General features: G+C 29.3%; 2 protein-coding genes across 2 annotated transcripts; both read left to right on the forward strand.

Annotated features, from left to right (window-relative positions):
• Positions 1-8,014: 8,014 nt before the first annotated feature.
• Positions 8,015-8,883, forward strand: LOC122522111 (histone-lysine N-methyltransferase SETMAR-like). Its single transcript, XM_043642917.1, has 2 exons — positions 8,015-8,132; positions 8,357-8,883. Exons 1-2 carry the CDS (start codon positions 8,015-8,017, stop codon positions 8,881-8,883), a joined length of 645 nt encoding a protein of 214 aa, XP_043498852.1.
• A 3,067-nt stretch (positions 8,884-11,950) lies between these two features.
• LOC122522112 (glucose dehydrogenase [FAD, quinone]-like) lies at positions 11,951-15,705 on the forward strand. The gene is made up of 3 exons (XM_043642920.1): positions 11,951-12,085; positions 12,164-12,477; positions 13,969-15,705. The coding sequence occupies exons 1-3, from the start codon at positions 11,951-11,953 to the stop codon at positions 15,350-15,352; spliced, it is 1,833 nt and encodes a 610-aa protein (XP_043498855.1). The 3' UTR covers positions 15,353-15,705.
• The last annotated feature ends 9,068 nt before the right edge of the window (positions 15,706-24,773 follow it).

Below are 24,773 nucleotides of genomic sequence, written 5' to 3' on the forward strand. Positions count from 1 at the left end.
AATTGGAAAGAAACCATAGGTATCTCGAGCAAAATGTGAACAATACCTCCATTTTAGTTGTAAATATTTAAATAGTTAGTCTGAGGAAGATACAGATGAAATGAACAAAATAATCATTCTATGCAACGTCTTTGGTAATATTCTCCGTCCTATTTGACACTCATTTGTATTTGTCTAGTTTTTGTCTCTATGTATCGTTTCACCATGTTTATTTGATTTATTAGATTGTTTCTATAAATTGCTATAACATTATATTCAATCGTTTTCAAAATTCAATTATCCGTTATAATTCAGATTCGATAGATTATTAAACTATTAGATGTAACAATTAATTCGGTACTTTGATATTAAATTCATTTAATACATCAAAATCCCCACCTTTCTTTCGTTAAGGAAATATTGTCGTTGTTAATATATGATTTCATTAAATTGCTAAGTCAGAAATCCAATAATAATTTGCATAGAATTTGAAAGAAAAGTTTCTATACTTACCTAAGGAAAATATGTAAAATTAACGTGCAATATTATATTTATAATTTATTACTTATTAATGTGAAATTAATTTATAATTTATTACTTATTAATGTGAAATTAATTACACGTTAATAAAAACTGAATAATAACGAAACATATTTTAATACTAAATGTATCGATACCTCACGTATATTTCTACAACAGTGGATCAAATAACTCGTCTTCAAAAATTCATATATTTAACGATGTATGTATAGTAAAAAATATATCATTTATGTAATAAGTATTCTTTACTCACTCGAATGGTATTATAATTTGTAAGAAATACTGAAAGTTTAAAAAGGGTAATTTGATCTGTCATGGTATAGGTTCAGTGTTAATATAAAAATTTATTTTAAATATTGGCGATTCTTTGATCGTATTTCTTAGTTTAAAAGGTTGTATCATTTACAGATACATTAATTTAAATGTCTGAAATGTCGTCACTGCTAACAGGATATACAGGATTCTCAATAGAATATTTTAAAATATTCTAGAGAATATTTTAAAAGTAAATACTAAATTACATTGAATTATTGAAGATTTATTATAGTTTTTATTACGAATGCGAAGCTTTAAATAAATGTAATGAATATCATACACTAGCTCAATTAAGGAAATATTTGTAATATGAAATTTGATTTGTTTGTTAAAATTATTGTTTATCTAACAATTGAAAAAATTTCATTGTATAGTTAAATTTATAATATACCTTCAAAGAAGATAAATATTGGATTTCTAATGTCAGTCTTTTGAAAATTTTTGTCCATTTTCTATCTACAAAATTAAGAAAGTTCAATAATAAAATCAACAAGTGACATACTGGAGATTCTTCTATTATTTGTAGTAGGGTGATCTACATACTAAAACAAATAAATATTATTTTTCATATAACAATAGTGCCATATTCCATAATCAAGCAAGCCCGTACATAAGTAAGTATGTGTAGAGCATCGTCGTCCTGTCTAGCATTCTTTGTTTTTATCAGTTTATAGATTCTCTGTTTTCGGAAATGTGTTAATTTGTTTGGTTATGCGTAAGGTCGTTATAATTCGTTACAAAGTATTTCAAACTAATTATTTTTAATTGTAAGATTTGATATATTGAATGATTTGATATTTCTAATATTGTATATATTTTAGATTTGATAAATTAGGATAGAAGACATGGAATAGAATGGAATAACTTAATGTTGTTTATCACCGCGGTATAAAACTGTCAAAAACAATCTTACTATCGTTCAACGTATCAGACACATTCTTAATTGATTTTGATTAACAAGGTCTCATTTAAAAAGTGAAAGTTCTAACGTTTTAACGCATAATTTGAAAATTTTATGTAAGTTTTATTGTTTATTAATATAATCGTTTTCTAACATACTGTTTTTTTTCGAGAATAGCTTTTCCGTAATAATAAAGCTTCTTAAAAGATTCAGAGAGTTATTCAAAGACTTATTTTATTTTATTAAATATTTTTCTTACAATTTAAAAAAAAACAATTCAATTAGAAAGTAACGAAGAAATGCTGATATTTTGGTTGAGTAATGAAGATTTTTCTAATGATGACAAAGTTTTCAATGATAAAGATTATATGAACGATAAATTCAATGTCTTGAATTTATTAGTGCTCTTAAAAGTCTTATAAACAGTAAAAGCCTATTGATTAGAGTAGCGAATTTGAATCAAGTAATTAAGAACGTTCTAAAATACGGTCTAAAACGGTCTAAAATAGGAAAAACACAAATGTTTGAACGTTACGTGGAATCTTTGGGAGTGAATGCCGTTATAAAAAGTTAAAAGTATAACAACGGCTTGAAGTGTTAAATGGTGTTAGAAAACATTTCATCAAGTTAGAAATATTCTCAAATTTTTAATCATATGATATTATCATGAAAACCGTTTCTTCCAATCTACATGTATTCTCTGATTTCCTTAAATCTGAAATAATTATATTAATAAATCCTTTTTCTGACATGTATGAATAAAATATTTTTTTCTCTTTAATTTGACATCTTACTTACTTCTAAAATCGACTCCATATACTCCGTAACCTGAATATTTAATAATCGGCATCCTTGGGAAATGTTCTTGAAATATGCTCGATTCGAAAGCATGTAAATGCAAACGAGTTTTAGAAGTGAATATAAAACCTATCGATTTTTTTCGTAACTTTATCAATTCCTTTTGGATCTTTAGTTCATTACTGATACTTGTTGAAGTACTATACATTTTATCGAAATAGAAAGACCAGATATTTATCTTTGTTCCTCGTATTAAAATGGTAACGCTTTTTGAATCGTATTTATTTGCATGTTCATTAGGATCATGATTACAAACCGATATATTATGTACTTCTCCACCCCATATAGGAATATGTTTGTTCGGAAACCTATGTTAAAAGATAAATTTGAAAATTTAAATTAAAAAATTTAATTTAAATTACAAAAATTAGCTATTAATGAATATAAAATTATAAAAAATTACAACAAATTATAATATATTACCAGTTTCTTAAACATTCTTCTAATTCATTCTTTAAGGACGAACCGTTAACATTGGTTAACCAAATCATACAACTTTTATGAGGAAACTGGAGGTGGAAGAATGGTTCGAATATATTTCTCAGTTGCTCGTTATTATTGAAAGAATCATAGATCATAGAATTTAATTCATTACAATATGTTCCATCTACCGAAGATTTTCTACTAAGAGTAAGCGTAGAAATGTTCATGTCTTGTATTTTAGGAAAAAATAATCCTATAATGGAATTCGTGTCTTCTATCACAGAATATTTATATACTACTACTGAATAATAATTAAGTGGCAGATACTGGCAATGACATCCTTGAATAAATCAAAGTATTTTGAATAATAATATTCAATGAATCTATGTGTGTGCTAAACTGAACATACTTTCTGAAGCTTTTTCTTCAGTTGCAGAAGTAATGAAAAATAAATTGAAAACAATTGGGATGTGACAATTTTTTATCATATCTAGTTTTAAAAAATTCCACCTAAGAGGGGGCACCGTTTCCCTTTTTTTTCTTTTAATACATAAAGGGCCTCTCGTTACTTGTTCATAGATTGCTGCTTTATACCAAGAACTATAATTACAAAAAAAGAAATAAAGTTATATTAAATTTTTTTCATGTTAATACATTTATCGTACGATCGCTCATATATCATACAATAAGTAAGTACAGCTAATTATTAACACATTCCGTTATTATTATGAATGTATTTTGTTTATATACCGACAAACCACAGCAGCATTTTGTAGATCTACTTCATTTAACAAACTAAAAATTGCTTGCAAGCAGTCAAAGTTTAATTCTTTCGAAATCATTTTAATAATATGTAGCGTAGAAGAATATAGTATCTTTAATTGATTTATTTATATTTTATATATTAAAGGGAACCAAAATAATCGGATGTAAGTTCGATTATAATCTGCAATAAAATGATTTTCGAATAAATTCGGATCAAATATCAATACTTTGTTTTTCGATAGACACACTTATGTTTCATAGTTAATCATGGATAAAAAACACTTGAATGTCAATGTTAGTACTTACTTATTTTATTCTATTCCTTTTTGACAATATTCCTTCTATTTCCTTTTTTACGAGTCGAATAGGTAGTCCGGATCGTTTTTATTTATTAAAAAAAAATATGTAATATATATAACGTCCAGCAAGATTTGTACAGCGACTGGCTGTTTCAGTTAATTAGAATCCATAAGGGTAATTATTTTCTCAGATCACTGTACGCAATAATTCACTTAGAATATATAAATGATTTGTCCTGTACAAACAACATACTGTGACTGCTTTCGTAACTGTTATTTTACTTATAATAAATTCGAATTTCCTTCAATATTGGTCTAAACGAATGTTGAACTATTTATGATACCAAACAATGTATATACTCGCACACGTAACAGACACGAATATATTTCGTTCTATATCCATCGATGAAATATAAATATAACATACCTTATAAGAGACTTGTGTTAATTTCTACAAACGATCTCTCTCTCTCTCTCTCTCTCTCTCTCTCTCTCTCTCTCTCTCTCTCTCTCTCTCTCTCTCGTTAAATGTATTATATTATTAATGCTCTAACAACGTATTTTCGTATTAGATTTCCAAATATTTTATCCTGTGTGCGACGGTTAAATTTTTATTATTAAAATGTCGTGTACTGCGTGTATTTTCTTTTGCAACGCTCAATATCTTCCTTACTAAAGGTTAAACACGCACAACACAATGAAATTTGATGCTTGTACCGAAACCTCTATTACGACTTTAACCATATTCTTACCATTTACCATTTTCTATTACATGATGTCTTTTTTCATACAATTAAATATTGACACTTATGGTTTATTAGGAGAAATTATTATTATATATATATTATTATATTAAATATTAATTATTATTATTATATTAAATTATTATTAGAAAATTTTTACTTTTATTTTTATATATTAATATATGCACATAATTCCTCTTTCGATATGAGGAAGATTTCAATAATAAAAGAAATAGCGGCTATTCTTAAAGTTATATGTTTGTTTTTGGTCTTAAAAGTATTATTGTAAGAATAAATATAAATATAATAAGTAGTTGTGTGTGTAAATTAAAATCTAGCGTCAAAAAAAATGTTGATTGTTGAACTGAAGTAGATGATAAAGCGACTTAATTTCGACAAGATATGACAACTTCAAAAGATGATTGTTGTAACAAATATTAACTACGTTAGGTAAAGCTTTCAACAAAATAGTCAGTGTTTTAAGTTTCATTATACATTTCAACAAGCTTTGCCTATTATTGCACATTTAATTATATGTTATTATCATAAAGGTTGTCTTTGGTAAAAAATGGAAATTGTTTGTTATTTTTGTATAGGATTCTGAAATAATCATATAAGCAATATTAATTTTTCTTAGACAATATATAAAAAAAGAATTGTTTTCTCTTTTATAGACCTTTTACTAACCATCTTTATTTCCTCCATATGCTTCTGAACCAAAATAAGTTATTAAAGTCATTTCCGGAAAAAGTTGTTTAAACGTATTTAATTGTAAGTTATATAATTTAGAAAGAACTCTAGAAGAGAACATAAAACCAATAGTATGTTTTTTTAACTCTATGTTTTCCTTTAAAATTTGGAGTTTATTTTCGATATCTAGTTGAGTATCAATATTGCTATCTATACATATAGAATGGGTTTCCATCTCCGTACCATTTATTAAAACAGCTGCGCAATGCGGGTTGTCTTTACATTTACGTGAATTATTCAAATAATTGCAGATTGATAAATTAAGTATTTTCCCACCCCATACAGGAATGTTTCTATTTGGAAACCTGCGTAAAAAGATAAATCCAAAGTATTTACATTTACATATACGGAGAGAGAGAGAGAGAGAGAGAGAGAGAGAGAGAGAGAGAGAGAGAGAGAGAATATAATAATCTATTTTTTATATTTAACATATTACCATGATTTCAAAGCCATCTCTAAAGACTTTGCAATTGTACAATTACATTCGCAGAAAATAATCAGACAACTTGTTGTAGGATGATTATTATTAAAAAACGGTTCGAATATAGATTTAATTCTTTCGGTGTTAAAAAGAGAACTATCAAACCATATTTTTGCTTCTTCGCAATAGACTTTACCAAAAGGAATAAACTGTTTGAAAGTAATCATAGATATTTGTATATTAGTTTCTTCAGGAAAAAATAAACTGAAAATGGTTTTCTGACTTTGTATGTTACAAAAGTATGACATTTTTAATGTATAACTATTCAATGACAGATTCTCGCATTGGCAACCTTTAAAAAATTTAAAAAACCTCTTACATAAGAATATTCTTTAAATCAATATATAAACGAAATTGAACATACTTGATCTAATCATCTTGTCATCTGATCATCTTGTTCTAATTCTACTAAATTAAGAAAGTAAAATATATTTAAAGATGGTTTCTTTCGGCAATATTCTGTTAAATCTTTCTTTATAATTTCGAAATTACTTAGGCTTTTTGTTTCTTTAACGATTCTTATAAAATATTCTGGACCTCTTGAATTTTTTTCATCGTTTGCTACTTTTAACCATAATCTATAATTATAAAAAAGAATTTAAAAATGTAAGAACATTTTTATCATATAAATATACTAATCGTCCAAACACTCTAATTATATACAAAATCCGTTGTTAACTAATAATATATCCTGTTACAAAATAAATATGCATAATTATATGCATAAATATGCATTGTATAATATTTATACCTCGAAACCTTTGCAATATTATCAAGATTGGTCCAATTTAAATACGAAAAAATCATACGCAAGACATCGTATTGTAGATATCGTTCCATTGAATTAATAGTATTTAACGCGTAAAAGAATATAATATTTTTTGTGGAGTAATATTTTTTTTATATTTATTAAGGTTGCGTCAAAGTTTTCAATAATAATCTACGAAAAAGTTCATAAAGCAAGTAAGTATCAGTAATACATAATTATTATTTTTGATATTTATGCTGACGCAAAGCATGTTTTTTAAGAGTTTGTACAATTACGAGAAATGATATATAAAACAAAGATAAATTACAAAAATACACGTCGAAAAAATTGTATTACAATAAATTTTTCGCAATAACGTGAAATAAGCAGCACTTAACTGTTACAGTTAATTAGACCTTCAAAGGCAATATTCTCTTATGACTACCACACGAAAAAATTAATGTACAGTACATATATTAATAGTAATTTCTATAGAAATTACAATCTTCAACAGCTTTTGTAAATTTTTTCACTTATAAGACCGCACAACATCCTTTCACCTCAAAATGAAAATTCTTATTCAGGTAAGAAGTTTGTTTTTCATATAATAAACTGTTTATGTTACAGATATATGAATATGTTTCTATGTAAATATTTATAAAGTACATGCAAACACGGTACACACAAATAATTTAATTTTATATTTGACAGACAAAATATATCTCTGGTTACAGATATATACACAGTTTTTCGTTTAACTCGATCACCTAAAATATCTCATTTATTTCGTAAGATAGAAAAAAATATCAGAGGAAAAAAATATTCTATTCGAATTATCATTTATCTCAAGATATCAAGGTCATCGTACCTTTTTTAAATGGGACTGCATATTTATACTAGAATATTCTTATAGCTTATAAAAAATTCAACGAGGTGCAATATGTTGACTTTCGAGTAATCTTTACCGAGAAAATTGTGAAATGTTGTCTCTTGTACATGAGAAGATTTTTTCCTTGTATGAGTGTCTTAACGTTGATTTGCATTTGTTCCTTCATTTACCGTCCTCCGAGCTTGTACTGAAGTTACTGACGTTTAAACATTTGACCACTTGCGAAATGCTGCTCGCCAAGTACAAAAAAAGTAATGTCTCCATCGAATTGTGACTGGAGATGAAAAGTGGATACATTTTGATAATCCTAAGCGTAAAAAATCATGGGTAACTCCAGGCAAACCATTGACATCGACTGCAAAGCCAAATCGCTATGGACGGAAGACAATGCTCAGTGTTTGGTGAGATCAGAAGGGTGTGATCTATTGGGTTGGCAACTAAGTGATTGCGTATTTTGTCGGTAAATGGTTTTTATACTTTCTTTTATTTCATTAACACGTTCAAAGCCCCTAACCTATATTGTTTTCTTATTGCTTGGACTTCTACCTTAAATTTAGTAAAAAAATTGCATCAATTAATTCTTTTGTTTTGTGTTTATCTCAATTTAAAAATGGAAGAACAATACGTGCACTTCAGACATATTTTATTGTATTATTTCCGAAAAGGCAAGAACGCATCGCAAGCACAAAAGAAAGTAGGTGCCATATATGGAAATGAAGCCTTAAAAGAAACGCAGTGTCAATATTGGTTTGCCAGATTTCGTTCTGGTGATTTTTCACTGAAAAATGCTCAACGATCTGGTCATTCAGTTGAAGTCGATGAGGCCTATATCAAGGCCATTATCGATTCAGATCGTTATAGCACAACACGTGATATTGCAGAGAAGCTCAATGTATCGAATACATGCATTGAAAAAAAATTACAAAAGCTGGGCTATGTCAGAAAACTTGACTTATGGATCCCTCGCCAGCTTAAGGAAATTCATTTGGCGCAATGCATTAGCATCTGCGATTCGCTTCTGAAACTCAACAAAATTGATTCATTTCTGAAAAGACTAATTACTGGCGACGAAAAGTGGATAGTTTATAACAACGTTAATCAGAAGAGATCGTGGATGATGCAAGATGAACCAGCCCATACGACATCAAAAGCAGAGGTTCACCAAAAAAAGATTATGCTGTCAGTCTGGTGAGATTATAAATGAATTCTGCACTTTGAGCTTTTACCAAAAAACCAAACGATCAATTCAAACGTGTATGTTCAACAATTCGCCAAACTGAGGGATGCAATTCAAGCAAAACGGCTAATATTGACAAATCGTAAGGGTGTTGTTTTCTACCATGATAATTCAAAGCCCCACACATCTTTGGTCATTCGCCAAAAATTATTAAAACTGGGTTGGAATGTGTTGTCACGTCCACCATATAGCTCTCACCTTGTTCCTCCAGATTATCATTTATTTCGTTCCATGCAGAACTCCTTCAATGGTAAAATTTTTAATAACGCTGATGATGTCAAATCGCATTTAATTCAGTTTTTTAATAGCAAAGATTAGAAGTTTTATGAACGCGAAATTATGACACTGTCTAAACCATGGCAAAAGGTCATCGAAAAAAGCGGATAGTACCTAATTGAATAAAATTATATTTTTCAATAAAAATTTTGAACTTTCTTTCTTATTTTAAATCCGCACTCACTTAGTTGCCAACCCAATATTATGAGCAGCTAGAGCTTGGCGAGACCGTTAATACTGAACGCTACTGACATCAAATGATCGATTTGAATCAAGCTTTACGTGAAAAACGATCAGAATATCAAAAAAGGCAACACAAAGTGATTTTGCTTCATGACAATGCGCCATCACACACGATGGGCCATTCACTTGCTGAGTAGCGCTTTACTTCTTACGAAAATGTACGAAAATGGCTCGATGACTGGTTTGCCTCAAAAAAGTAACAGTTTTTTTAGCGTGGCATCCACAAATTGTCAGACAGGTGGGAAAAATGTATAGCTAGCGATGGGCAATATTTCGAATAAAATATTTTTTATCGTTTTCATGCAATAAATGTGTACTTTTTATACAAAAATTCCGGTTTCATATTTACATACCTGTTATATTATATATAATTAAAGTTTGAATATTCGACTGTTCACAAAATGCGCTACGATTAGCTGCCACGTTCGTGAAGTCATTTTCGTTAAAACCTTTACTCGTGGATATTGTATATATATTGTCAGCAGTTTTTGTTCGTGTACATTTTGTCAAAATAATTAATTTTAAATGGAAAAAAGATATTTTGTATGCATACATATTGCAACTGTTGAAATTATTTAAAAATATTTCAACAAAAATTATTCTCTAGTTCTGCTAGTTCTTTATTCGATTCTGTTTATTTGAATCCTGACGCATCGCGCGATAATATTAGATCGAATTTCTTTATGGAAATAAAGGATTTTTTATCCTTTTGTTTGTTTATCTTTGAGATAAGCAATGTTATAGCAGAAATAGTTAGAAAAGAAAGGAAAATCCATGGTTGATCTTTTTCTTAAATATATCTTATTTGTACACACACATAATGATACAAAACAAGATCGATAGCCTTTTAGTTTAAGCATTATCAATAAATTAATTGTTTCAATGATGTTATAATGAAAATAAATCAATTAAAAATGAAAATATAACGGTCGTTTATTGTTTCTTATTAAGACTTCGAAAGAAGAATGACGTCACCCGTGCTTAGAACTTTTTCGAGAACTGTCGGTGCGTTTTCGAAATGTATTTAAAAATTAATTTTTCAAGAATTTCAGCGTACTTTCCTTTTATCACTTAGCGTTAATGATTTTTGTCATTTCGTTAAGTATCGTTTCGTTTTTATCATTGTCGTTAAGTAGCGTGATCTTTCATAAATAAATGACGCATGAAATAATTAATGATTGAGTAATCACCCCCACCATTAGACTAGTTAGCAAGAGGCAAACTGGAGACTTTTTATCAAAAAGTTCACAAATTTGATGTAAGGGAAATTCGACGACGCCGATTCGAATGGTGCTAATTTTTTTGCAATCGGATAGCGCGTTTTTGGGAAAAAGGGTTGAGTAAGGTTAAGAACCAGATTATCTCAGAATCTGGGCATTTAATCGAAAAATGTTTCAAACAAAAATTGTAGAGAATTGAAAGATACTTTAAAAATGTTGTGAGGTCCATCTTCGCAAAAAAAAGCGAGAAATATTGGAAAAAAGATGGTAAATAAGCCAGTCAAAAAGAGCCAAATTTCCACTTTTTGGTGGAAGGTGCTGATTTTTTGATCTAAGGGTATATCGACGAAGCTGAATCGAATGGTGCTAATTTTTTTACAATAAAATGTGCTGTTTTTGAGAAAAAGGGTTAGAAAGGGTAAAAAATGGCTTTATCTTAGAATCTAGGCATTTAATCGAAAAAAGTTTTAAACAAAAGTTGTAGAGAATTGAAAAATACATAAAAAAATGTTATAAGGAGCGTTGGAGCGTTCTTGTGTACTCATCATAAACAAAATGTTTTCAGTTATTTTTGCGCCTCTCAGTCGTGAATGCGAGTGCGAGTGAGAGACGAAACTGGTTTTTCTCTCTTTCTATTTTCTTATGCGGTAGGGAGTTTTTTTCTTTCTTGACCATGAAATATCAAGCGTTCTGTATATCTATATATGTCGGCGTATAAGCGCGGCGTTATTTTATTTCCCAATATTATTACTTATCGTTACTTCCACTTTTTTCAAGGTTCTAACGAGGTGAAAGTTTGTAGTTTTGATCAAAAGAAATAAATTAAACGAAAAAGAAGTGAGGCAATATTTTTCCCTTCAGGGATTATACTTAATAGATTCGCTTTTCTCATATCTTAAGAAACTCGACTTATAAGACATGTAAATTTTATAACAAGGCTCATTCGCTTATTCGACGTCGTCAAATAAGCAGCAAACAGGTATTCATTATTGTTATTCATTTTGACACTACCTTTTCCGTTCTACATATTCTAATTTCTCTGGCAAATTAATAGTTTTTGAAGTAATCAATAAAAGAGTGTGAAGTGTATGTGACGTTGATTTGTATCCGTTACGCGACAGTAAATAAACTCTCTCGAAAAAAAAGGTCCGTAATTTGAAATATGTGGATAATTAAATAATGAATGAAGCATACATTCATAAGGAATAATAATAATTTGAGGAAAATACAAACTATAAACAAACTACGCAGTGTTAAAAATATCAAGAAGTATAAATCAAAAAATGACCACGGGATTGATTTCCTTGATTTCTATGATGCTCACAGCGGGAATCGGTTTGGTTCCATTTATAGGAATCGAACGATTACTTAACACATATAAGTTGGATCCCGAATCTCTTCCAAGAAATACTCGTGGGGTAAATTAATATTATTATAATTAATTTTTACCAAATATAAAAGAAAAATTAAATCATTTTTGAAAATAAATTTTCTAGGTAAATAAAATGTACGATTTTATCGTTGTGGGTGGTGGAAGTGCTGGAGCGGTAGTTGCTTCGAGGCTGTCCGAGGTATCCAATTGGAGCATATTGTTGATAGAGGCCGGTGGTAATGAGAACGAGATTTCAGATATTCCAATTCTCGCGTCTTACAGTCAGTTATCGGAATTAGATTGGAAATATAAAACCACTCCGTCAAAATCTTCGGCTTATTGTCTCGCGATGGAAGAAAACAAATGTAATTGGCCACGAGGAAAAGTTCTAGGTGGAAGCAGCGTATTAAATACCATGATATATGTACGTGGAAATAGGTAATGTTAACATATCACGCTCTATTTTATTATGTAACTCTGCTAAATATAGAATTAAATATGTAGGATTAGCTTTATTAACACATTTGTATTATTCGAAAAATTGGAAAATTGGCTTATATCACTACCATTTTGTTCATTTTGTATAAAGATAGAAATATTTCAAAATTATATAAAAAAACGGAAAACAAAATGGCAGAGAAAGGTTCAGAAAGAATTTATTAAATTTATTTAGTTCTATGACTTGGCCTCAATTCAATTGTTGGCTTTACAATGTTTCCTTTATTTTTGTAATTTTGTTTTCTTGTAACAGCAAATTTCAAATTATGCATTGTTGATGACATTATATAATCTATAATATAATATTATTTATTTATTTATCATCATTATATAATTATTTAATCAAGTGTTTAGCAAGTGTCAAGCAAGTGTCTGGTTCTTATGCACAAAAAACTAATGCTAAGAAAATTCCGCGCATACATAAACGGTTGAAATAGAATGTTCGTAACGTTCATGCATGATAAATATGAAACTTGTTTTATTGCGAGAAAAAATAATCTCTTTAAATAATAAAATTATTGATCGTTATACGTTTACTAACGGTAAGTTTTTGCTTGAAAACTATTAATATAGTGTGTTTAGGATGACGTTAATTAAGAAATAAATACATTAATATATCTAATTTACACATTTAATGGGTTTAACTTGAAATCTTTTTCTATAAAAAATAAATTAAATGAATATATAATGTACAGAATCTTAATTAGAGTCGTGTATGTTGTTAAAGCTGTAAAAAACAGAGGGATACCATGTCTAACGATTGGTCATTTTTTGTCTTTATTTTTATTTAAATATTCTTTAGTATCAGAATCAGTTTAATACCCATTAAAGTAAGAGTAATATAAAGTACATTTGTTTAAAAAAAATTACATATACTTCGAATATTAAACAATTTCGATTGGATATTTTATGTTCTTTAGTATCAAAATCAGTTTAATACCCATTAATGTAAGAATAATAGTACATTTGTTTAAAAAAATTACATATACTTCGAATATTAAACAATTTCGATCTGAAATTTTATTCGATGGAAATTTTCAACTTGAAATCATCGCTGAGTAGAAACGTTAAAACGAATGTAATATTAGTTTAAACGATTCTAAATATTAATAAAATACATTATAGTATTAAATATACCTTAAATGATTGTTAATTAGCTGAAGGAAATGCATATTGTAGTCTAAAAGCACGGACCGTTAAACTGGTTCGTTGTTCTTTATAAAAGTTAGTTAAAATTATTTTATTGATTGTTGTTTATTTTACTTTTCCTTGCTGAGAAAATGATAGCTATTAGATCTTTTTACATTCGCATTCTACATATAGTCGTATGTATGCTGCATCGAGTGTAAAAAACGAGGAAAATCGTTTTAAAAATTTCTCGTATTATTATATATTGATTATTATTAACAATACCAATTAATTTTATTCTAGGTTAGATTACGACAACTGGGCGAAAATGGGTAACATCGGCTGGAGTTACGAGGGAGTACTTCCTTATTTTCTCAAGTCAGAGGATAACAGAAACCCTTATTTAAAGAAGTCACCTTACCATAAAACGAAAGGCTACTTAACTGTACAGGAATTTCCGTGGAGATCGAAAATTGGTGTCGCCTTTATAGAAGCTGGACAAGAATTAGGTTACGAAAATCGTGACATTAATGGTGAAAATCAAACTGGCTTCATGTTCACGCAGAGTACAATGCGCCGTGGAAGTCGTTGCTCATCAGCAAAAGCTTTTTTAAGACCGGTGAAGAACAGATCGAATTTGCATATAGCTTTAAACGCTCAAGTATTGAAGGTGCTTTTCAATAACGAAAAACGAGCTACGGGGATAGAGTTTCTTCGAGATGGATTAAAACATATAGTCCGGATAAAAAAAGAGATCATTTTGTCGGCTGGAGCAATCAATTCACCCCAATTACTGATGCTGTCAGGAATAGGACCGAGAGAACATCTCGAGGAATTCGGTATACCGGTAATATCTGATCTGCGAGTAGGTGACAATCTTCAGGACCATGTTGGTCTCGGTGGATTAAGTTTTACGGTGAACGAATCTCTTAGTTTTAAAGAGTCGGAAATAATATCATTGCCAATATTGTTAAATTACTTACAAAACGAAAGCGGGCCTTGGACTTTTTCTGGAACCGAAGCAGTAGCTTTCATTAATTCTAAATACGCTGATTCATTCGATGCTTATCCAGACGTTCAATTTATCTTTTTTCCACTAAGCGTGAATACCTTTAATAAACATATATATAAAATTTTTGGAATTAAAGATAATGTTTATAATACCGTATATAAACAATTAGCGAATGTTAGCAGTTGGTCAATATTGCCACTTTTATTGAGACCAAAAAGTTCCGGATGGATTCGTCTAAAGAGTAGAGATCCTCTGATTCATCCTGACATTAATCCGAATTATTTTGCTCATAAAAAAGATTTAGACGTCTTGATAGATGGTATACAAATTGCTATAGCTCTTTCAAATACAAGTGCATTTCAAAAATTGAATTCAAAACTGCATTCTGTGAAATTGCCTGGTTGTGAACAATTTCTTTTTGCTACGTACGAATATTGGGAATGCGCCTTAAGACACAACACTTTTACAATATATCATCCAGCGGGGACATGCAAAATGGGACCAAAACACGACCCAAAAGCTGTCGTGGATCCAAGATTAAGAGTGTATGGTGTAAAAGGTTTAAGAGTTGTTGATGCATCCATAATGCCTGCCATTCCGAGTGGAAATATTAATGCACCTGTTATCATGATCGGCGAAAAAGCTAGTGATATGATAAAAGAGGACTGGCGATAGTAAAAAAAATTCATTATTTTTACGTGAACTTCAAGACCTTATTTACCATGTTTCGAATTGTCCGATTTGGGTCAAATATGCACCGTTTTTTTCTATAATTTGTTGCCATTTTAAAACTAGCTTCTTTTCTCCAGATCTGGCACCTTCTGATTATTATTTGTTCCGGTCTTTAGAAAAGACGGTAAAGATTTTAGTTCAAATGAGGAGATTAAAAATTACCTGGATCAGTTTTTTGCCAACAGAAAACAAAAATTTTACGAGCATGGAATCATGCTATTGTCAGAAAAATGGCAAAAGGTATTGGACCAGAAAATGGACAATATATATAATTCAATAAAATATTTTTTCACTATTAGAAAATCGTCTTTCATTTTCATAAAAAAAACGGAATTACTTTCCGAACAACCAATAGTTTTAATACACGCGCGAGAATTATTATTTTCAATATATACTCTGGTTTTTAATTTACTACTTATTTATACCAATTAAATAATTATATATTAAGTGTGTGGAAATTATTTCGGTTGCTTTTTTTCTTAACTTGGAGATTTTATTAGAAATACTAGGTACAGGATTATGATTTAAAATATTTATCGTTCTTTTCTATATTCTTTTAGTATCTATTGTGCTACTTAAAAGTACCATCTTAGTAGAATGACGATGGTTTGTTTCTTTAAAACACTCTTTCAATAAATAGTGTTGTAAGTTGTAAGGCCTTGAAAAGATGGTAATCCGATGGGATCAGATCCAAAGAGTAAGTTACATAAGAACTCCCCATCCTAAGGCTTAAATGGTGGCTAGTAAACGAACCTTTTCGTTCTAATTCATAGTATAAAATTGTTAACTGCTGTTGGTAATAGTCTTATGTAGTTGCTTGATCAATTGTTTGATCTGTTGCTTAATTGCAATAGATGCATTTCTAAAGTTTACGTGATCCTATTTAACTTAATCAGTGATTAATGAAAAAACTATCAAAACTGTCGTCGTAGATCTTAACCGTATCGTGTAATGTTCATCTGTTTGAGCCAATCGTTTCTGTCTTCTTAGTTTTCGAAATCGTCTAAATATATTTATCTGTTTATCAAATAGCATTTAAGGTCGCTATCGAGTTTTATTATATATGAATAATTTCAAAATTGATTTTAAAATGAATATTTATAAAATGTTTTACAAAACATCAATGAAAGAAAATAGACAATTTAAAATATTGGATTTAAGTGGAAAGCTAGTGAGGCAGAAAAATTTTGAAAAAATACCGTAATTACCGCTGAATACATATTCAATCCCGATTAGAAAAGATAAATACAACTATATGATTAGGTTGTTGCTCCTATGTTTTTGTTTTTCAAGTTCCATTATATTTAAAAGTGACGTAAGTCAATTTCCAGTTACAAACACACTGTTTCCGTTTGACTAAATTCAAAATTTTTAGTACTAAGTATAAATTTGAAACGTGCAAAATCCCGGACAAGTATAATAAGTTTATTACATGTTACCAACTTTTTTAAATATAGTGAAATTTAAGACCTTAAATATCCCGAAATGAAGAAAAGGGAACTTATTTTCAAATATAACGTAATATTTTTTTAGTTTTCAAATATATATGTACCGGAAATAGCTTACGATAAGAATAGAATATAATCTAATGTTATTATGTTTGTTCCTGTCGAGGTCACAGTATACCGTGAGATTTTATAAATAAAAGATCGCTAAGAAAATCAGTTAAGGACTATAATTTCAATAAGGACTATAATTTCTCTAAAACTGACAGTTTGAATACCGTACATGAATAATTTCGTACACTGGTTAAAGATAAGAATTATCCTTAGAAGTTTAATAAGTTGCAACAGTCAGCCGCTGATCTGCTTCTTCTTGACGTAATTAAAATCCTATGTTTTTTTTATCCATTACAAGGATCACACCTACAAATTTGATACATAGTAAACAAAATAAAAAAACATCGAAACAAGGTAGGATAAAGTGATAAAGCAATGATTTTAACTTAAAAATTTGTTTTTCATCGACAATTCACTATGAAATGTCCATAGGAAGTATATAAATGTATGACCCTATAGACTTCGCGATCGTCGAAAATCGTGATGGACTAAATTAAAGTGGCTTTCTTCTGATCTATTTGCTATCATAAAGATTATGTTATCAGACAACTGTATTAAACAACGAGGAGAAGATTTTTTATTTATATAATACTTATATAATTTGTAATAAATTTTATTTTTTATAGGACGTTTTTAAATTAAATACAGACCTACTATTTTATCACGTCAATGCTATTGCAATTACTTGTAACTAGGAAAAGAAAATAATAAAAAATATAACTTTTACAAATAAAGTATTGTTTTTTTTTACAGAGTCTTCTTTTACATAGGAAAGTGATTTTTACAATTAAATAGAATAAAGACCGTATTCTAAGAGATATTTTTGTATTCCGCTCTTCGTTATTACAAGAAATTAGGTCAATACTATTCTTTTAATTAGTGTTTTTCAAATAAACACAAAAATGGTTTTGTAAAGACCGCTTTATGTGATTTTACGAAAGTTATAAAGCATATTATTTGCGTAAGTATAAATATCTAAAATAAAAAGTATGCATAATTGATGCTTCTAACGAAAACTGTTTTTATAGATTATATTTAAATAAACTTTGGACCATTCAGATATTGTTTAACGTGTGCAATGCAAATAAATTGATTCAAAGTATTATAATTTTTTACGTTAAATATTATTAGAAACATGGAAGAGGATTTATACAAAAACGTCTTGCCATGTGTTTTTAAATATTTGAATGGATACGACCTATATGTTGCTAGTGAAGTTAATAGGTACTGATACAGCAAGCATTCAATGTACATGTATTTTCTATTAAATATAATTATAATTAATAGTCTCTCTCTTTTTATTGTATAAGAGTGGTACTATGACAAATATTTTAACATCATGAAAATTGTCTATATTTAGAAATATTTGTTCATAATTATAGTGTTTGGAAGAAACTAGCAGTAAGCGAGGAATCATCAAGAGGTCCTGCGTGTATTGCAAGATACATAGAAGAATGCAATAACCCTGATAATTGGAATAGTATACAAAGAGAAATAGCAGCATGTAGCCCTATTAGACCTGCTTTAAGTATATTTTTTAATCCGAATTTATTCGAAACAATAACTTCTGAAGGTATGTTTAATATTAAATACATATTGATATAGAGAATATTTGTATCTAAATTATTTTGATTTTTTCAAGGATGTCACTGCAAATGTTCACCATTTAATGCTTATTCAGTTACATTAAACCAATCTTCTATAAGAGACTTTAGTCCTATTTTAAGCTGTTTTTTTCCTGACGTACCATTCATAAATATCAATAGATTTACTATTTATAATATTCCTTCTCAGACTGAATTATATTGTCATGAGCTAAGATGTTTTTTTAATGATAATTTTTTAAACGCCAATCAATTATGTGATGCAATGAAACCAATTTTTACTGAAAATTCCCCTTTGACAAGTTGTTTCATTTTATTTAGCCGTCAGAATACTGACCATAGGGTTTTTTGCTTAGAAATGGCTTTAAGAGACTGGTAATATATTAAATATTTAAATAACATTTTTATAATAGTTTGCTCTCTTATATATATATAAGATGTAAATATTTTTAATTGGCGTTTTTATGCAGGTTTCCAGAAACAAAAATTACTATATGGGGTGGGCAAGTAAATAATGTTACGGTTTGCGATCATGTGCGTGAATTACCAACATGTATAGAATATCCGGAAATGGTTATTATTATTATTAGTGGAATGGTACAAACCTACTCTGTACATGTGAATAATATTTACGTTACTTTATCAAAGATCGAAGAAAAACTTAAGCTTTTACAAGAGAATCTAACGTTGAAAAAACACTCAATGGGTTTCATGTTTGCAGCTAATGTTTCTTCTGCTCTGTTTGATATAGAAGTACAAATATTTGCCAAGTTATTTCCAAATATGCCTTTAGCTGCTTATTATGGTTTCCAAGCATTTGGAGGATTCAATGAGAGTTAGTAAAATGATCTTAAAAAAGAAAAGATTATTTTTTATAGATATATATGAGAAAAATTATTTGTTGTATAAATATTACAGGTGACCGTACACAAATCATGGAATTTTATACTTCCCGTAGTAGTACCTGTTACATGATAATAACATATGATTAAATATGTAATTAAATCTAAAGCTTTTCGAAATGTGGGTGAACTTAAATACCTAAAACGCCAGATATTTGGTTGGAGGCTTTATCTAAAGCTTTGTAATATCTACAACATTTACTACTACATTATTATTCCGAAGTTTTCATATATTGCTGAAGCATTGGTGTTTTATTCATTTACTTTAAATTAAAAATTAAAACTTTCTTCATCACTACATTATGAATTTCTAATTATTATTGATTATATATTTCTTCAGAGACTTTTGGAAACAGGAAAAATCCATAACTTTTAAAAACGTCAAGATCGTCTCTATATTGAAAAACATCATTGTAATTGGAAAAATCCTTTATTGCGAGAAAAATTATTTCCTTATATTTTTATAATTTCAATATTCTCTAAAATTTGTTTGAAAAATATATTTTATAATGTAAAAATAAATTTCGAAATAATAGATAAGAGTTAATATTTTATCACGCAAAAGAGAATCGTTAAAAAAAGTTTCAACTAAACGAATATCCTAACGGCAATTGAAAAATTGTTCAAAAAATTATAGACAAATATAAAAACATATTTAGACGAGCTCGATTTTTTCCTGCTGGTTTTAAGATTACGTAATGGTTGAATATACGTCGAAAGAAATTCCACATTTGCGCAGTACTGTATGATGAAAGAACTGGTCAGGTAAAACAAAAACAAGACTTCTATATGATTATTTTTAGCTAGGAGAGATCCAAATAAAAAATAAGACTAAATATTTAATTCAGTATACGTCATACAACTCAGTCGAAAATGAAAGTAGAATCTAATTAGAAATGAAATAGCACAGAAAAATAATGGATCATGATGATATTCCTATTATTATATCAATGAAAATATAAACAATTATAAACATAACGTAGGATTTACTAAAAATATTGGTGTTTCAAACAAAATATCAAGGTTTTTTTTGTTTTGATTTGTTATGAATCAACACATTTTATCTTAATAAAATTTAGATTAGTTATTTTCATATGCTACAATTATACCTCTTTCCTTAACTGTAAGATGAACCAGAGAGCTTTACTTGCCAGCAAGATGGCGTGCCTCCTCATTAGTATAATACTGTACAGAGCATTGGGAAGTTGTTCCCAACCATTAAATAGGCCGCAATGGGCCGGATGACACGCTTTTTTTACCGTAGCCTCCACATTCACCAATCTTACGTTAAGCGATTTTTATCTTTAAAGTCTTATAATGGATCGTGTTCGTGCCTTTGCTACTAGTTGACATGTAAGACTTGAAAATAGAATTGAAGCAGTTGTTACATCGATTACTCAAGTCAGACATGCTGATCAAGGTATAAGAAGAACTTTTCATTAAAAATCACATTTCTTTGTGTATTATTTAAAAATTAATTTCGGGGTAAGTGTAATGGGAACAAAATAATGGAAATACTTTTGTGATACTCTGAGTAAAATAAAACGTGTAAATTTGGCATGGCGGTCAATGTGATAATGAAAAAAAATACAGCAAAGCAGCTTTATTTTATAAAAACATATTTAACCAAGTCAATTGAATTTCGAAAACCGATATTTATTTGAATAGGAATAAATTTAACATCTTGTACTCCGTTGAGAAAAAATTTGTGTGGAAATAATTTAATGATTTAATAATTTAATAAACATTTATTTCTTTCTGTATTTCATGATTGCTCACAGATTTCAATATTATAATTATTTCAAAACTTAAAAAATAGTTAATAAAAATTAATTTTAACATAATTTTTTTTGTTATAATTAGAATAAATATAAATAATCCAAAATTGAAGTCTCTTAATATCAAAAACCTTTTTTTTTTGTTTCTATATACGTTCTTCCGATATTTTTAATTTTTAAGTAGGATGAGAAATTCACAAAGATAGGTTAATTTGTGGCGAATATGCAAAATAGACAAATCACCGATTTGTCTAGTTCTCGTTAGAGTGCACGTCATTCGCTATCAAACGTATAAGTAAAAGTTTTCCCCAAACTTGTTCAATCGGCAACCAATAAAATTTAACCGATAACAGTACCACGCTAGGGCATAAATTCGAGTACTGCGCAAGACTCTCTTCTATTTATCTTATTCCTATTATTTTTCTACGCTATCTTACGCGAAGAAGATAAAATTGTTATCTAGCTCGAAGAGCATAGCAAGATAATTTATTTATGTACAATTATTATTATTATAAATATATCTGTTGTGCAACTGTTTGTATATTAATTACATTGATTCCACGAACATTAAAAAATCCAATAGTGATTGACAAAGGTAATACGTGATTTGATTAAGCATGTGGCATTTCTTTATTAATTAGTATAGACAATAACGACACTATAAATTACACACCTCAATTCCATCTGATGACACTGAATTCTACATTTCCCCATAGTTGAATAATATAATGTTAAAAACAATAAGTTTCTAATTATAGTATTTTTTACTTTTTTACTTTTACTATTACGTTTACAATATACATGTAAATCGTTTACAAGGATTACACGGATGATATTTACATTCTTGTAATGTATCATTTATTTTATTTTAATTTATTATATTTTCTATTATTTAAAAAAATGAAATAATATTTATTTCCCGATTAAAATAAATATACTATGCTACATATGTACATATAGACATGCGTACATAGGTGGTTAAATAAAAAAATATTTTTCAATCATCGACCAACGAACAGAGCTTACACGAGCCAATTAAAAAATATATGAAAACTCCCGTGGATTCTTTATTTTTGGTAACCAATTAATTATTGACATTCGTTAAATCGATCGGAGCAATTTTACGAGATAAAAGAGGGAAAAATGAAAAAAAAAAAAACAAAAAAAAAAATAAAGAAGTAAAAAACATGAAAGTAATCCTATCGTCTACTAGAAGATTAGAAATGTTGGGAATGAGAAACAGAAAGAGAGACAGACAGACAGACAGACAGACAAAGAAGGGTGGAGAAAGGAAAGAAGAGAAAAAAAGGAAAACACATTCTGCCAGCTACGGAAAAAGTTCTTTTACAGGGTGGCACCTGAGTGGTAGGGGGATGCGTCTGTTAACGAGAGAGCTGGTGTAGGCCGATGGGTAGAGAAAAACTGTCGTTTCTCGATGCAAAACGAAACAAGACTGAAGCCGTCGAAATGGAACAGGCAGGAGGTTTAAAAGGAGAAAGAGTAATAAGGAAAAAGGAGTAAAGATGGATGATGGAGGAGGATCGCGAGGCGGCAATCCTGGGAAAGTCAGCTACTATTCGAGCCACTCGAGTTCGGTTTATCCAAAGGGACGATATTGAGTATCCGCTATGCCACGTCCGATTTAAGCTCGCAGCATCCTTTTCTGGATCTCTTTCTTTCTTTCTTTTATTCTTCGACTATCTCATTCTCCCGATATTCCTTAAAATACCATTATGTACTCTATCTTCATCCCCTCTTCTTTCCTCTTCATTCTTCTCTTTTCTCTCTCTCTCTTTTTTCTCTCTCTTCTTCTCTTGTTTTCTTCTTCATCCGTTTTTTTATTTTTTCTTATTCCGTTACATCCGTTTCTTCGTACTCAGACCATACGCGTTTACTCTACTACAAGTAGCAGCACTCTTCTTCTTTCCTTGCTGGTCAAGAAGTAAGATAGGATGAAGAAGAGAAAGATGTAGAAGAAAAAAAAGAAGAGAACAAATAAGGATATCGGATTCTTCTAACTCTTAAGCCGATCCGTCTTTCGATCTTCTCCGATTCCTCTCTTTTCTTCTCTTTCTTCTTTTTGACATCTTTTTCTTTCTCTTGATTTTCAAGTAACTTTGAAAGCAAAGTAAATCAAAGAGGTAGAAGCAGCAATTGCTAAGAATCTGAGAAAGGAATTTCAAAATATTCTTACCTTCCACATTTTCCTTTCTTTTTTTTTTCGTTCTTTTTCATTTTTAACTATTAAATTCTTCAGGATTTTGGATTCTAACGTTTTGAAGCATTATTATCTTAAGAAGAATTTGTGATAAATTTAAAAAAAAAAAAATACTTTCAATTTTCCTCGAAAGAGTAACGACGCGTTAAACGATTTCGAGATAATGATGTCGCCGTTTCTCCTGGTAATGTTGAAATTTTTAACGTTCTAAGGAAGTGCTTTGCGTCAACTCGTTTCAAACACGAAAGGTTATTGCGAGTAACGAGCTACGAAGAGCAAGGGACACGTATAACGCACATCGATGTTTGCACAAGCTTCGTCCTCATCGGTTACTGTAACGATACCTGCGAGTCCTTCCATTCGATCTAACGATAAAAATGATAATAATGATAGTCATAGTTGTAGTTATGGCTATAGTAAAAGTAATAATAATAATAATAATAATAATAATAATAATAATAAAATAAAAGTAATACCAACGACACGCACTTTTCTTGTTCACAACAAAAATGAAATAGTTTCAACGAAGAGGGATCTCGGTTTATTTACAGTCTGATTAAAAAAGTATAAGTAGAATATTTATGTAGAAAAAAATAGCTAAATGCCTTGTGGTAATACGAGAGATGCGAGGCATTATGCGATTATAACACGAAACGCGGAATATATGTTAAATATTATAGAGATATAACAAACTGTGTGTGTGTGTGTGTGTGTGATGTGTTTTACCATACGAGAAGTTAATGAAGTTTATGTTTTTGATGTTGGAATTGAATTCGATATCGTAAATACAGGAGATATAGAGAAAGAGAGAGAAAGAGAGAAAGAAAGAGAAAGAAAGAGTGAAGCGAAGGGGACGGGGTAAGAGGAAAGGTTGTTTGCAAGAATCTCATTCAATTTCTTTCTTTTGTTCTTCTAGAAACAAACCGACACGTTTAGTTTCGATGTTAAAATGGGGTCGAACAAATTCAGGGATAATCTGTTCTATTGAAAGTAATCCACTCGACGATAAATAGGGAGTTACGTCGCATTAAACGTGTATCATTTACGTAAGCGTATAATTTTCAACGGTCCAAAATTGGTGTCATCGATCAAACGAACACGAACGATAAATTACGAGGTAAATAGATAGGTAGGTAGATGAGTGGATAGAAAGGTAACTATGAATTATTTGTTACCTATTATACGCGTACAAACTTCTTTTTCCTTTTCCTATCTTTTCTTGAATTTTACGGATTCACATTATCGTAAATTCTATGATCTTGTTTTCGAGAGTTTTTCAAGTAAGTAAGTAAGATAATCTTAT

This window comes from Polistes fuscatus, unplaced genomic scaffold (genome assembly GCF_010416935.1).
Source record: "Polistes fuscatus isolate 324 unplaced genomic scaffold, CU_Pfus_HIC Scaffold5, whole genome shotgun sequence".
Taxonomy (NCBI): domain Eukaryota; kingdom Metazoa; phylum Arthropoda; class Insecta; order Hymenoptera; family Vespidae; genus Polistes; species Polistes fuscatus.